At 45.3% G+C, this 16,030-nt stretch overlaps 1 protein-coding gene across 1 annotated transcript in view; it reads right to left on the reverse strand.

The window, feature by feature from the left end:
• Positions 1–208: 208 nt before the first annotated feature.
• The window catches only part of KLB (klotho beta), a 44,099-nt gene continuing 28,277 nt past the window's right edge, over positions 209–16,030 (reverse strand). The window contains exons 4-5 of the mRNA XM_075567823.1: positions 13,719–14,862; positions 209–5,550 (exon numbers count right to left, since the gene is read on the reverse strand). Coding sequence (XP_075423938.1) covers positions 5,144–5,550; positions 13,719–14,862 — 1,551 coding nt within the window. The 3' untranslated portion in view covers positions 209–5,143. The remainder of the gene's footprint in view (positions 5,551–13,718; positions 14,863–16,030) is intronic.

Genomic DNA, 16,030 nt, shown 5'->3' on the forward strand with positions numbered 1-16,030 from the left:
CTGTACCATAATGGAGACAGTAACTGTCTTAGATTTTGTCGTAGAAAACATGTTCAGTGCTCCGTCAGAAAAGGCGATTACAATGGGAAATTGAAGACATTAATCCCTTTTGGGCTTAACGAAAGAATCACCTTCAGCCCTTTCATCTAAACATGTTTGAATTATTTATGCATATGAAAATCTGACATAAATAAAGACTCTGAAAATGTTTTCTTAAAATAATCACCTTTATTTTTCTGTAATGATCCAAACAATTCATATAAGCTGCCTTTAGGTCCTAACAAACACAAAATAACTTTTAGTGATATTAAATATGACACTATCATAGACAAAATAGAGTTTTACCCCCATTCATGACAAACATATATCTACATCTTAACCTATTACAATAACAATGATGAAACAAATATTTGTGTTAATAGTTCATTGATAAACGTACATAAATACTTTTAGAAGTATTCTTTTAAAACAGTCTACACTAGTTTTTATTTTCTGTGTCCCTGCTCAGTGTCCAGTTACTAAAGAACCTTTGCCATTGAGGACCAATGTGGGCCAATAGAGGCTTGGCTGCCTGCTAGGGAAGGGGAGGACTTGGTGACACGGTAATCAGCTGAAGCTGCGTCACTGTGAGCGGACAGCATGCTTACTACTGCTGACTCAGCGCCAGCTCCCCAGCTGTGTGTAGAGTGTAATCGGAGGTGAAGGGGACAGACATAGGAGACTCTGCTTCTCCAACAAGAGGGTCAGTCTACTGACACCATCAGATACACTTACAGCAGCCTGATGTCCTTAGGCAGCGGCCAGGCAGGGAGCGAGCACGCTAGCGCTCGTGCGCGGTGACATCACGCGCTCTGCTCGGCCGGGAGATTTGTTGACAGCTAGGTACGTGTGCGGGGGGCGAGTCGGGGGGCACGGCCATGACGTCACGGAGCTGGTTCGCCCTCAGTGGGCGAACTGCTCATGTGACGCGCCAGCGAGCGGCAAATTCAAATTTGCTCGCTTCGGCAAGCAGCTAAGCGCCGGGCATGCGCAGGCGCTCGCTCACGCTGGCCACACACATTGCAGCAATGTGTTTCATCGCGGCCAGCGTGAGCGTGACTACGCCTGCTCAGCGGCACCCTGGACAAGGCTTTACACTGCTAGGCAAAGGGATTATTCCTATTATTGACAGCCTTCAGTTAGTTAATCAACACTACAGTTTGACTATTAACCCTTGGTTAGTGGGAGTCACTTCAACTTAGCAATAGCTAGCCCTACGCAGTACTACTGAGTTTTGAGGTGATTTTCCTCATTCCCTACCCGTAGCACCTTAGTCCTCATACTGTTTATAGGTATAATTTTGTTGGTTTTAGATTTCATGCCTTGGTGTACAATTTCTTACTGATTCATTAAAAGTTAATTTTTAGATGAATTCATATACCTAGTATCTCTGAAACAATCTGTACAAATTTCAGCTTACTGATACTCTGAGTGTATATCAACAAATATCTATCTTTGTGTTTGTGCGTCTATGTAGTATTATCTCTCTACCTATCATTATGCACCTCCCCCTCTGGGGATTTGAGTTAACTCATCCCCTACCCATTACTTACAAGTTGAGTCCTGAGCAGACTTTCCTCTGTTTTGTTGTTCTTACAGCTAAGCTAACCCATCATCATGCGGGATGATTGTACAGAGGTTTGTCACATCCATAGTTACAAGGAGTATCTCTTTTCCTCGTTATGGGACAGATCTTATTTTAGTTAGAAACTCAAGTCTTTTTGATATAAGAGCGAGCAATGGAAATTAGCGGCTGCAGAAAGGTTAATTTGTAACTATGGATTTGCCTAGGTTTTACAGCCTGCCAACAGACCCAAATACACAGCCCTCCAGCACAGCCATCTTGTTATTCCTATGGTGCTTTTCATGTATGTTTCGAGCTATGAAATGATATCTTAGTTATGTCATGCACCACCCCAGCTGGGGCACTGCTCGTCTCCTGCACTTGTCCTGTGAACACTTGGGATTCCTATATTGATCCCACCGTTAGCATTAACCTAGGGCACTACTGATAGTATTGATCGTGGCCTCATCTCTAGTTGAGTTACAACGGGTTGAATATTATTGGCTATTGTTAGCAGTGGGGATTTAATAGGTCTCTGTACCCTCTGTTGTTTGCATTCTGTTGGTCCAATTCTCTCACCTTACCTTTCAATCAGGCGGATTCTGCCCCAGTGTACTGTAAAAACCCAGTGCCCAAAACGTCAGTGGGAGCAAAGCCAACATGCATGATCTGACGTGGTGACAGCTGGAAGGGCGTTGACCCTCACGGTGACAAACCTCAAAAATGGTAATAGTGCAGCGAGTGGTGTATTGACAACATTGTTAACATTCTTGACACTCAGATTGATCATAAACAGTATTAACATAAACTTCGCTCATAAGCGTAATCTCTTTTCCCATAAAAAACTTTAGCGCTGTGTTCGGTTGCTGTAGCGGCTTTTATCTCTATCTCGCTTCTGTTAATGTTACCAACAGAGCTATCAACAGTGACAGCAGCTACAGTAATAACAATTATAATATTAATAACAATGGCTGTGGGATTTCTTTCATCGCTGCCCTGTTACCAATACTGGCGGTGATGCTGCTCATAAGCGGGCTTTATTCACCTGCCAGCAACGCTAATACATTAACTGTAACTTTTACTGGCTGGGGTAGTGACCAGTCGTTAGCACGTAGTGGCGCTAAAGAGGGCCTGCCCACGGAGCTGGTAGGGTTGGTGGCAAGCATATTTTGGTAGAGTATGTACTCGAGGCTGCCATACAGATACTTGGCAATGATACAAATATCTTGAACATTTCTCTTCTCAAAAATTAACTACAGGGCAAGTATATATATTTTTTGTGTTTCTGCTGCTGTTAAATCCTATGTTAGTTGGGTCTCTGTTTCCTAGATAGACAGAGCTTTAGTAAGTTGGAAGTGAGTAGTTATACTCATTACCACTCTGCGTGGAAGCATGTTTATTTTTCTGTCATGAAATCCTGCCATAAACACCCTCTTTGGAAAGTGCAGTCCCATGTAGCAGGTAAATGATAGTTATTGAACAATGCATCAATGAGATTGCCTTCCTCTGAAAGTTTAAGTGAAAATAGATTTTATTTTCAAGGAGTCCTGTAAAATGTATTATCGATCAGATACTTGTTATCCTCAATATAAAAGGTGTTTGGCTAATGACGGCATCATAGTGACTCTCTATAAAGAACAAACGAAAAAGTGTGGATTCATACTTTACCTGTAGATACAGATATCTCACAAAAGAAATTAGATAATTATTTTAAAAACCCACCAGAGCATTTGGCTACTGTGGGCAGGGCCGCCGACTGGGGGGATATCCGAGACAACTGTCCCGGGACCGGTGGCTGTGGGGGGCCCAGCAAGGCGGGGCTGGAAGTGCTGGAAGTTGGGCCTGTCCAGAGGTCAGCCCCAACATCCGTGTCTGACAGCCAGGCCCCAGCTGCTGATGGCCTCTCTCCCTCACTGGGCCTCTAGTTGCTGCCTCTCCCTCCTCTCCGCGCGGGAGCTTGAGTCCACCTGAAAGTTGGGCCCAACTTCCGTATCCACGCGGGACAGTCATGGCATCTCCCCCCTACGGTAAAAGGTGTGTTTCTCAGGGCGTGGGAGCTTAGAAAAGCGACCATTATGTGATCCCTGCTAGCGACACGGAGTGGCTACCGGCACCCCCTATGGCGGTAAGTATCTCCGGAACCAGGTGGTTCCCAGAGCTGAAATGAATAGGGGTTAGCTCCGGGGACCCCTTGCTTCAATCCTATGTTAAAAGAAGACAAAAAAAATTCTAACAAAAATCGCCAGCTTGGATTGCTTCTTTAAATCATTGTAGCAACGAAGAAAAAAAAACATTTCAGAAGATAATGTGATCAGTGAAAGAAAACATCCAGTGTATACTGGCCAACGTGAGACAACTCGTCAGGGAGATCTTGGCAATGTGCAGATCTCCTCATCTTCTACTGACATGTGAACAAGGGAACTTTTATAAGTGAAAAACATATAAACCAATATTGAAAAATGTCACTCATAAATAGGTATATTTGGATGGGATTGACAACAGACAAAGGTTTTACCCCTGCAGAGATCTGATGGTTTCACTGATGCGGTAAAAAGTGGAGAACAGTTATGGCGAGACATTCAGAAATGGATTTGCACCATAATACAATGCATGCTGGGTAACTTCTCTCTTAACGTCTCATTTTGCTACACGTAAGTGATCCCCAAATGAAAATCTACAATAAGCATCATAATAGACTGACACAGAACCCATTTGTTTGTCAGGTTAATGCCAAAATGACCACTGTAGGAGTCACTAATGAGGCGATATTTACTAAACAGTGCTATCTCATAAGACACACGTCAGCTGATTAAAGTAAGGCTGTAAGGTGTCTTCCAGCGCTAGAAGCTGTCTTATGGAAGAGTACCATATGGTAAATTCTGGCCATAAACCGGGATTCATCAAGCGCCGATGTGGGGTATTGTATTGAACATGGTCCAGCATTAACTGTCACTAGTTTATTTGTCAGTTAAGATGGGTTGGGTGCAATACCCCTCATCGGAGCTTGATTAAACTGCTTCCTGCACCCCTACAAATCTGTCCTGTTGCTGTACAGTTGTAAGCAGACACACATGAATTTAGCATATACTAACACGTCATATCATAAATAGAATATCCCTCTGAAGTAATTGCCAGTCAGCAAAAATAAACAAGAACACAACGAATAACTTTTTACAAATTGGGACATTTTCACGATTGCCAGTGTCCCCAATAGGTAGATTTTTTTTTCTCGTTGTTGGTTTTTTTAAATAATGATATAATATTAAAGTAATATTTTCTTTAGTGCATAAATTAAATTATATGCAAGCTTTGCTTATGAGGACATCAGTTTCAACATGCGTCAGCCACATCTGGTATTGAATGAGATGTTTCACAGTGCGCTCGTTCACAAGTATTGCACTGGTCAACCTGTACAGAAGTGTGCGTGCGTAAAAGGAGGAGATGTTCATCAGTCCGTAATGTTCCGAGAACGAATGGAGTGAATTCACAGGAAATAATGTCATAGTCACTGGTTGTCAGGACATTGCATGTGAGGAGACTCTAGTAGAGGCTGAAACTGCCATTCTTTTTAAACAGAAAACAGACAGTGTGCTCGTGTTTCTTTGTGCAAAGTTTTCTCCGCTTCTTTTTGTATTTACGAATGACGGTGACTGTTAGTAGAAGGACCGAGGTGGAGAAAAGGCAGAAGCAGAAGAATACCAGTGGTTTCTTCTGTTCTAGGAACACGCATAAAGGGCACTGGTTTTCATCACTTGCCACTCTGCATATGTTATCTGATGGATCCAATGGGAAGCCATTCAAACTGATTAGGGCGCTGTACACATCCACTGAGTATTTTGCTTTCAAGTTGTAGAATGGAGAGTTGAAAAATCCATACTGTGGTTTTGTTTTATCAGTCAGCTTAAATGCATAGTATCCTTTAACGTTGATTTTATCCTCTTGGTATGCTAAAAAGAGAAAAATACAAATAATCAGTTAGACAGAACGACATAGCACGGCTGATCAGTTCATGCAAATGAATATTAACAAATCTACGTAAGTACCAGCACTCACTGTCTAATAGCTAAATGATGAAAACAGTTGTAATGCAGAATAAACATTTAATAATAAAATGAACCAGAAATAAATCAGATGTGTTTGCAGAAACCAGTATCACAAATGGGCATGTCACAAAGTGAGGGGTGGGGGGGGGGGGGGGGGGGGAAAGAAGGAAAAGGGGAAAAAATGTTTTTTACAACTGATTTCATCATTTAGCTATTAGACAGTGAGTGCTGGTACTTACGTAGATTTGTTAGTACTATACAGGGGAATAAGGGTCCCCTTTTGTTCCGTGCACCCTGCAATTGCATATATTTAACACCATCAGAGTGCTGTCTATCGTCCCCTTTTACCCATGCAAATGAATATATTCAGCCTAAGAACACGATTATTTTAACATTGAGTTAAAAGCAACTTTTTGTCAGCAAATTGGAACGGCTTTAGGAAAGAAAAATACATGTATTTGCAGATTGTGATGCCATTTTCTGGAGAGAAAAAAACCCAGCAACAATTACCTTCGCTGGTGTAACTGCTTGAATTCTGTACCACAATAATACAATTGATGAGGTTAAAATAAATAAATGTATGTGCTTCAAACCTTTTGTCTAATTCTATACTGGTTTGGGTACTTTTGTATTCATATAGATCAACAATGATCCAAAGATGACAGAAGAAACTCAATCCCAACTCTGTTACACAAGAGGACAAAACGAACCCCTTTACTCCAGTGCCTGGTAGATTTCTCCCATGATCAGTAATCTGCTTTATGTCTTACTTTTTTATGCATACTCATTGATGCCTTTGCTTTCTAAGGCTGCGCCCACGCTGCTGCTGACCGCGCTTGGTGCTTGGCGCGGTCAGCCCAATCAATTATAATTTGACCGGCCACGCGGCGCGCGCTCATTAACGTGCATGTATGCTCACGGGTGCTGGGTGCTTGCCGAGACAAATTAAATTGACTTTCAGGCACGCTGAGGGGTCACATGACCTCCTCAGCGAGTTGGTGATGTCACCACTCTCAAGCATGAGCGCGATCCGCGGCACGGGGGACGCAGCCTAATGTGCAATCTACATCTGACATCACTGTCTCCATATCAGTGAATTCCCCATTTTGTGCCTATACTGTAGTTTTTCTTTAGTCCGTTACATTTTCATCACGCTAATCACAAATCGTGAAACTCTCTAGGTTTTACTGCACTAAAGGTGAGAGACTCTGAAACTGGGAAGGAAATTCATATTTCTGCAGGACAATGAGCCGAAGCAGAAAGCCAAAGTCACACTGGAGTGGTTGATCAAGAAGAGAATTCATGTTCTGAGTGGCCCAGTCAAAGTCCTAACCCAATCGAACATTTATGGCGAGACTTGAAGATTACAGTCCATTGATGATCTCCAACAAACTTATCAGAACTGGATCAATTTTCCCGGGAAAAATGGACAAAAATGTCACCATCCTACCTGTGCAAAGCTAGTAATGACCGATCCAAAAAGACTCAGTCGTAATTGTGGCAAAAAGGGCTTCTACCAAGTACTGACTTAAGGGGCTGAATACCTATGTGTAAGGAATCTGGTGTCTCAGCGTGACCATTACTCACCTCCCGTCGGTACTCAGGCGTCCAAGCGTCTGCAGCGCAATTCCCACATACCTCCGTTGTCTGCCACTGGCACTCTTGCTCCTCGCCATCACAGGATTGCACCAACCGAAGAGGTGCCTGTTGAACCGCAGCCTCTGCGTGTGTCCCCAGCTCCGCGCTCTATGCGCACACGTGCATCTGTCTCTGTCCCCATTTGCATACGCGCGTCAGTCACTGAATCCACGCACACACGCACGCCAGCCCCAGACGTTATGTGCATGCATTCCCAGCTTACAGAGCACACGCCTAACAGAGCACTTTTAACCACTGCTCCTGCAGTGAGGCGTCGCCCCCAAGCATCACACAGTACCATGCAAATCAATGATTACACTCAGCTGGGCTGTAACACCTCCGTCCTATCAGGGAGGACTCCTTGCAGTCCTCCAGGCCTGCCCCCTTTTCACATTGGCCTGCCCAGCTTTATTATGCCTGTGCTTCCCATCACTCGACGCTCGACATAGTTCTGTATGGAAGCATTTGACTACTCTCTCAGTGACTCCTCAGGTATTGACGCGGATTGGACGACTACCCCCTCTGGCTCTCGACTTCGGCTCTACTTGGACATCGTGACTTCTGGCATCCCTGTAACACGGCTTATACCTTCGACCATCCGCAACTCTCCAATCCCTGATCTTGGCAATGGCAATAACTACTCCTCCTTTACTACCGGTACCGGCAAGTATTGTCTTCCTAACTATACCTGGCCTGGCAACACTAACACCACACTCCGGACGCGCTCCCTTTGCTGCGGGTGCGTGTATCCCTACGTCCCACCTCAGCACACGGGACGGGTCTGGTCTGCGGGCAGCACCGGTGTAACATTATGTCGAGCCCACAAGACGCAGACCAGACTGAATTAGATATGAGGATTCCTAACCCCAAACCTTACGCAGGTGAATCTCAAGATTTTCGGGGCTTCATTAATCAATGGTACAATTTGAAATGGCCCCCCACCAGTTTTCTACTGGCCGAAAGAAGGTGGCCTACGTTTATAATCTGTTGACGGGTAGCGCACTGGCTTGGGCCTCCCCCATCTGGGAGCGGCGTGATGACCTTACCCAGAATTACTCAGCCTTCAAGACGGAATTCAGGCAAGTGTTTGATTCCCCCGCACGTCGGGAGGTGGCGTCTTCTTCTCTTTTACAGATTACTCAAGGGCGAAGACTGGTGACTGAATATGCCATAGAGTTCCGGACCCTTGCAGCAGAGACCAACTGGGAACAGGAGGCCTACGTCGCCGTATTCTGGCAAGGACTGTCAGACAGCATCAAGGATGTACTTGCTCTCCAACCCAGGCCAGGTCTTTTGGAGGATCTCATCACTCTGGCGATTAGAGTGGACCAACGTATTCAGGTACGCCGCACGGAGCGCCAGCGCACTCGCTCGGTAACCTCTTCGTCTCTCTCTCAGCACTACTACAGTCCCCAGGTCCACTTCACCACTCCGTCCTTCCTTGGACTCGTCCGAACCGATGCAGTTGGGGGTTCAACGGGTTCGCACCCCAATACGGCAATTCCGCCGCGCCGGGGAATTGTGCTATTATTGCGGACCTGAAAAAACATCTGACCCAAGAATGTCCTCCATCTCTGGAAAACGGGAACACCCAGTGAGTATGAAGGGGCTCTTCGTGGGTGTTATGTCTCCTCGTCCCCTTCCCCAAAAAGGATTCCCTAAAAAACTCACTATACCCGTGTGCCTCTCAGGCCGTAAGTTCCGCGTCTCCACAGTAGCCTTCATAGACTCCGGAGCCGGAGGCAATTTCGTGGATCAAGAGTTCGCCAAACACTACCAGATACCGCTCGTGGAGAAAAAGATCCCCATCGCCTTGGTCGGAATTGATGGGCATCCACTCACGCCGGCATTTATCTCATTAGAGACGGTTCTGGTTGTACTTTCCTCTGATAATCACAAGGAAACCCTGACCCTCGATGTAATTCAGGCTCCGGGAACACCCATAACCCTAGGTTTGCCATGGTTACAACTACACAACCCACGGATCAATTGGACATCCACCAACCCCATCACTTGGGAACCAAGGTCAAGCGAACCACAGCGACTCCTAGCGAATACCACCGTTCCTGAGACGAACCTCCCTACGGTTTACCAGCAGTTTCTGGACGTATTTAATAAGGTACAATCTGACCTTCTACCCCCACACAGGTCATATGACTGTCCTATTGACCTGATTCCTGGTTACACATTATCTAAGTCCAAGACTTATCCTCTTTCTCTCCCCGAAACTAAGGCTATGGACGAGTACATCCAGGAGAACCTGAAGAAAGGTTTTATTCGTCCATCTACTTCACCAGCTGGAGCAGGGTTCTTCTTCGTAAAGAAGAAGGATGGAACTTTAAGACCTTATATTGATTATAGAGGGCTTAACCGCATCACCGTAAAGAATCGCTACCCACTCCCCCTTATCACTGAACCTTTTGATAGGTTGCAAGGTGCCAAAATCTTCTCCAAGCTGGACCTCAGGGGAGCTTATAATCTTGTACGCATACGTCAAGGAGACGAATGGAAAACGGCCTTCAACACGCGTAGTGGCCACTACGAATACCTTGTGATGCCTTTCGGACTGTGTAATGCTCCGGCCGTTTTTCAAGATTTCATTAACGATGTCTTCCGTAAAGTACTCAACGACTTTGTCATAGTCTATCTGGATGATATCCTGATTTTTTCAAAGGATTTACAGGACCACATCTTTCATACATCTTACGTACTCTCTCGCCTTCGTGAACATCGCTTATATGCCAAGATGGAGAAATGTACCTTCCATCAGACTTCGACCCAGTTTCTAGGCTACATTATTTCCAGCGATGGTTTCATGATGGATCCGGACAAATTAAAAGCCGTTACTAACTGGCCTAGACCCGACTCTCTTAAATCCGTCCAGCGCTTCCTGGGATTTGCGAACTACTACCGCAAGTTTATCCGTGATTTCTCCAGAATTGTTGCACCTATCACAGCCCTTACGAAGAAGGGGGCAGATCCGTCGGTTTGGTCACCAGAGGCCAATACCGCCTTCAACACACTTAAGGAGGCTTTTGTGTCCACACCGGTTCTCCATCACCCCAACACTGATCTCCCTTTTCGTGTTGGAGGTGGACGCCTCTGATTCTGGCGCCGGTGCCATTCTATCCCAGAGACCTTCACCCCAAGAAAAATTGCATCCCTGCGAATTCTTTCAAAGAGATTTACCTCAGCGGAGAGGAACTACGACGTGGGGAACAGAGAGTTACTGGCCGTTAAAATGGCACTTCAAGAATGGAGGCATCTCCTGGAAGGGTCGAGGGAACCGTTCACCATCCTCACAGACCATAAGAATTTATAATATATAGAGAACGCTCACCGTCTGGGTCCACGGCAAGCCCGCTGGACTTTGTTCTTTTCCAGATTTAATTTCCAACTGTCATATATTCCTGGGACTAAAAATGTCAAAGCCGATGCACTCTCAAGACAACATTCTTCCGAAGAGAGACCAGAAGATTCCATGGAGACCATTTTACCTCACGATAAGATTTTCGCCGCATCTTCCTTCAGAAGCTTTGACAAGATTGTCAAGTCACAAAGGTCCATTCCAAAGAACCTGAAGGTCCCCAGGGGCAAGCTCTTCGTGAGACCTAATTTCATACCCGAGGTTCTGGATTGGGGACATGCCTCGAGAGCAGCTGGTCATCCTGGCTACAAAAAGACTTTGGACCTTATAAGTCGCAACTTTTGGTGGCCCAAGATGTCCAAAGACATTTTCGAATATACGCACGCTTGTCCGGTCTGATCGCAAAACAAGACAATTCATCAAAGGCCTCATGGTCTTCTCCTTCCTCTGCCCATCCCAGAACGTCCATGGTCACACATATCAATGGATTTTATTGTGGAGTTGCCAAGGTCCAAAGGGATGAATACGATTTTAGTAGTGGTGGATCGTTTTTCTAAGATGGCTCACTTTATCCCGCTCAAAGGACTTCCCACCTCACCCGCCCTTGCAGATATCTTCACTGATCACATCTTTCGCATTCATGGTATTCCTTAGTCCATCGTGTCTGACAGAGGGTCACAGTTCGTATCCAGATTTTGGAGAACTTTTACCAAAAGACTAGGGATCTCTTCTTCTTTTTCCTCAGCTTACCATCCTCAGTCCAATGGTCAAACAGAAAGGGTCAATCAGTCCCTGGAAAAATACCTGAGGTGTTTCATTTCCAATTCTCAGGATGATTGGGCACAACTTTTGCCATGGGCCGAATATGCTTTTAACTCCGCTACCAACGAGTCCACCCGAGAGTCGCCATTTTTCATCAATTACGGTTTTCATCCCCCATGTCTTCCCGTCTCCAACATTCCTTCCGGAGTCCCGGCTGTAGACGATCGTGTCACATCTCTGCAATCAGCATGGTCCAAGATTCAGTCTGCTCTTCTTACCGCCTCTCAACGGGCCAAACATCAGGCAGATCGCCACCGCCGTCCAGCACCCAGATACAAGCCAGGGATATGGTATGGCTGTCCTCAAGAAACATTTATTTGAAGGTACCTTCCCCAAAATTGGCGCCGAGGTTCTAGGGCCCTTTTCCGATAACTGAACAGATTAATCCGGTAGCATTCCGGCTTCAACTTTCCGACAGCATGAAGATACCAAACGTGTTTCACACATCTCTACTCAAGCCATTCGTATCCAGTCATTTCTTCCCCAACCATAACCGTAGGCCTGATCCGGTTATTACCCAGAATAGGGAAGAATATGAGGTCCAGTCCCTGCTCGATTCTCGCATATCCAGGGGTCAACTGCAGTTCCTCGTGCACTGGAAGGGTTTCGGCCCAGAGGAAAGGTCTTGGGTTCCACTTCGTGATATCCACGCTCCGGTTCTTCTGAAGACTTTCAGGAAGAAGTTTCCAAACAAACCATTTAAGGACTGTCCTGAGGCCGTTCCTGAAGGGGGGGGGGGTACTGTAAGGAATATGGTGTCTAAGCGCCGTCAGCGCGACCATTACTCACCTCCCGTCGGTACTCAAGCGTCTGCAGCGCAATTCCCACATACCTCCGTTGTCTGCCACTGGCACTCTTGCTCCTCGCCATCACAGGATTGCACCAACCGAAGAGGTGCCTGTTGAACCGCAGCCTCTGCGTGTGTCCCCAGCTCCGCGCTCTATGCGCACACGTTCATCTGTCTCTGTCCCCATGCGCATATGCGCGTCAGTCACCGAATCCACGCACACACGCACGCCAGCCCCGGACATTATGTGCATGCATTCCCAGCTTACAGAGCACACGCCTAACAGAGCACTTTTAACCACTGCTCCTGCAGTGAGGCGTCGCCCCCAAGCATCACACAGTACCATGCAAATCAATGATTACACTCAGCTGGGCTGTAACACCTCCCTCCTATCAGGGAGGACTCCTTGCAGTCCTCCAGGCCTGCCCCCTTTTCCCATTGGCCTGCCCAGCTTTATTATGCCTGTGCTTCCCATCACTCGTCGCTCGACATAGTTCTGTATGGAAGCATTTGACTACTCTCTCTGTGACTCCTCAGGTATTGACGCGGATTGGACGACTACCCCCTTTGGCTCTCGACTTCGGCTCTACTTGGACTTCGTGATTTCTGGCATCCCTGTAACACGGCTTATACCTTCGACCATCCGCAACTCTCCAATCCCTGATCTTGGCAACGGCAATAACTACTCCTCCTCTACTACCGGTACCGGCAAGTATTGTCTTCCTTACTATACCTGGCCTGGCAACACTAACACCACACTCCGGACGCGCTCCCTTTGCTGCGGGTGCGTGTATCCCTACGTCCCACCTCAGCACAGGGGACGGGTCTGGTCTGCGGGCAGCACCGGCGTAACATTATGCAACCAGTATTTTTCACCTTTGCGGGCATTTAACCTCTTCCTCATATAACAGTGAGGAGTATAACCACTAGAGCTCGGTAGCTTTGAATAAAAATAGTTTGTTTGAAAAAAAAAATGCGCATACATTCTTTGTAATTCAACAACTTGTGACACTATTGGTAAGGGGTGATTACTTCCGTACGCCACTGTATTCCTCGTATAGGATGGAACCATGATGGAGTTTGGACCGAGTTGAGACTAAAAACTAAAAGTAAATATTTTTCTTTACACATTTTTCACAGTAGTGTATCCTGACATCACAAATCGGCAGTCTTTAACTTTCATAGTTTACTTAACAAATTAAGTTGTAATTTTTGGAATAGTGGGAAATACCTGAGTCGTAATGCATTCAATACGGGGATAAAATGTAAAACCAGACGTCCAACCAGTGGCCTCCATTCTCTTTCTCACTTCATATTTTAAAATGATTAACACAGACACAACTCTGGATTGGTAAATCATTCAGTCCTGGTGTGGGGAAAACCTCCTCCCAAGAGAATACATACATTATATTTAGTGAAAGTAAACTTGTTTGCATTTATGCTGACACATTCACTTACCTTGTAATACCTGGCGGTTGTATTGTTGCAAGTAATAAATTCTGAGATCGTCGTAGCTTGAAGATTTGTCATCAATACCATTTGCTGTAATATAAATAGGGATATCTCCATAGTTCCTTTTGATCCATTGGAGGACTTTTCGTATGCCGGACGGTACCACTGCCACCCCGCCTGCTGAGCTCAGACACGTCGCATCAGAGAGAGTATGAATGTCCCGGTCAGAATCGTATCTGCTCCCGTTCTTGGGCTCATGAATCACAAGCCTGGTCGTGAAATGATTCAGGGCAAAGAAATCAGCTGCCCCTCTTACCAGGCTCCTTTCTTCTTCTGTGAAATTGGGAAAGAAAGAACTGGACAGTCCTCTTTGGTTCTTGGCGAGAATGTATTCCCTCATGTGGACTGGATAGTCACCGGAACCAAAAAGTGGTTCTGCTAACCATGCAATGTCAAACTGTAATAATCTGTCTGCAGCTTCGGCGTGGGATTTGAGAAAGATGTTGGCAGGCTCAGCCCAATCTGTACGTAGAGCTAAAGACACATAGCCGTGCTGGACAGATCTGTATTTCTTGTCATAAGTCTGCCAGGCCATAGCATGAGCTATAAGCACATTGTGCACCGCCTGATATGTATTATTACTGCTACTATCATAGTAGTGATTAAGTCTGTTTGGCTCATTTATGGTGATCCACTGCTTCACCAACTCACCCAATTCCTGAAAGCACAATGTTGCATAGTCATGGAAAGCCTGAGTGATAGTCCGGTTTAACCACCCTCCATTTTCTACCAAAGGTCCTGGAAGGCTTAAAGAAGTGTGTGTTGGATAGTAAAGTGTTACCATGGTTTTGATGTTAAGATTAGATGCCTCATCTACCATGCACCGGTAATACCTGAGGACTTCCCTGTTAATTGTAGACAAATCTCCTTTTGGGAGAATCAAGGACCAGTTGAGGGCAAATCTGTAATGTGTGACTTTCATTCTTGTCAACAGGGCCAGTTGTTTCTTGATGCTGATGAAATCGGTGCATTGGGCTGGTCGGGTCTTCAACTTCACACCTTTAACTGCGTGTAGATCCCCATTTCCAGTGCTATTCCACACATACAATCGGCGGTCAGTAAACTGGGGAGATGAAGGCATGAGCTCTGCCTGTGAAAACAAAGAAAATAACTCAACAAATGTTACCCTTCATAACAGTCGCCCAAAAGGCGTATGCCTTTGGTGTCAGCCAAAGTGCAGCCAAAGGGCAGCCAAAGGATGTCACTGTTTGCTGCCGTTTGCTGTTTGGTAATATTACAGCTGTTCTATTGTATTCTGAAACTCTCGAGCCTTCTCATCCCCTGTACCCAATGTTTCAACCTACCCTATAGATTGTAACTGTCCTCAAAGCAGGGCATCTTCTAACAATACATTGCAGGTCTATCCTAACTCTTCTAGCACAATTTAATCTTGTCTGTAATTGCTATTTATGCTCATAATCATGTCTCTAACTGTCCATAAAATGTCTGCAAACTGAATGTATAACCTTTGTTCATTTAATGCAACCATTTATTATTATAACTATGGCTTTTCCCATCTGTCTCATGTGTAACAGAATAATTGTATTTAATTGTAGTTGTTCTCAAACTGACTGTAAAGTATTGCGATGTCCCCTTAAGTGGAGGGCTGTATGTACTGTACTTAAAAAATAAACGATGATGATTGTTCCGTAAAGAATGTGGCTCAGAGAGGCAACTGCTCCTAGGACCAAAGTAATTTATGCTTTTTTTTTTTTGTTACCAAATGTGTATTTTTAAATATTTGTTTAAATTAGTCTGTACACATGGACTTGGGAGAGGTTTGGTTTCCTCTAGATGCTACCGTTTGTGTAATGTCTCCGTGTGCTCCACAAGGGTCTGCACATGAAAAACCCATTATCCTTATTGGCTTTCTGATAAAGGCAAAGTGGGGTAGACAACCCTTGATCGACCAACAATCTCCCATTCAAAAGCCCCTAACCAGTGCCTCCAATTTAAGTATGGGTAGATTTGTTTAAGGAAGTCAATCAGGCTGGCTACATAGAATTGCACCTTTAAGAAGGATTATTGAAGAGCTGAAGGAGTCGCTCAGTGGTAGGAACACTGTCTGTGACGCAGGTGAACACAGTTTACAGTTTGCAATCCCAATGCCAGCTCTCCTTGTGACCTTGGGTAAGTTCCGGTTCCTCAGACACCGACATAACAATGTAAGCTTTCTGAGGCAGGGACTTATTTTTCCTCTATTGTTATTTGTACAGAGCTGCAAAGATTATCAGCACTAAATAAAATTACGTTATTAA

The sequence above is a fragment of the Ascaphus truei genome, chromosome 1 (genome assembly GCF_040206685.1).
Source record: "Ascaphus truei isolate aAscTru1 chromosome 1, aAscTru1.hap1, whole genome shotgun sequence".
NCBI classification, from domain to species: Eukaryota; Metazoa; Chordata; class Amphibia; order Anura; family Ascaphidae; genus Ascaphus; species Ascaphus truei.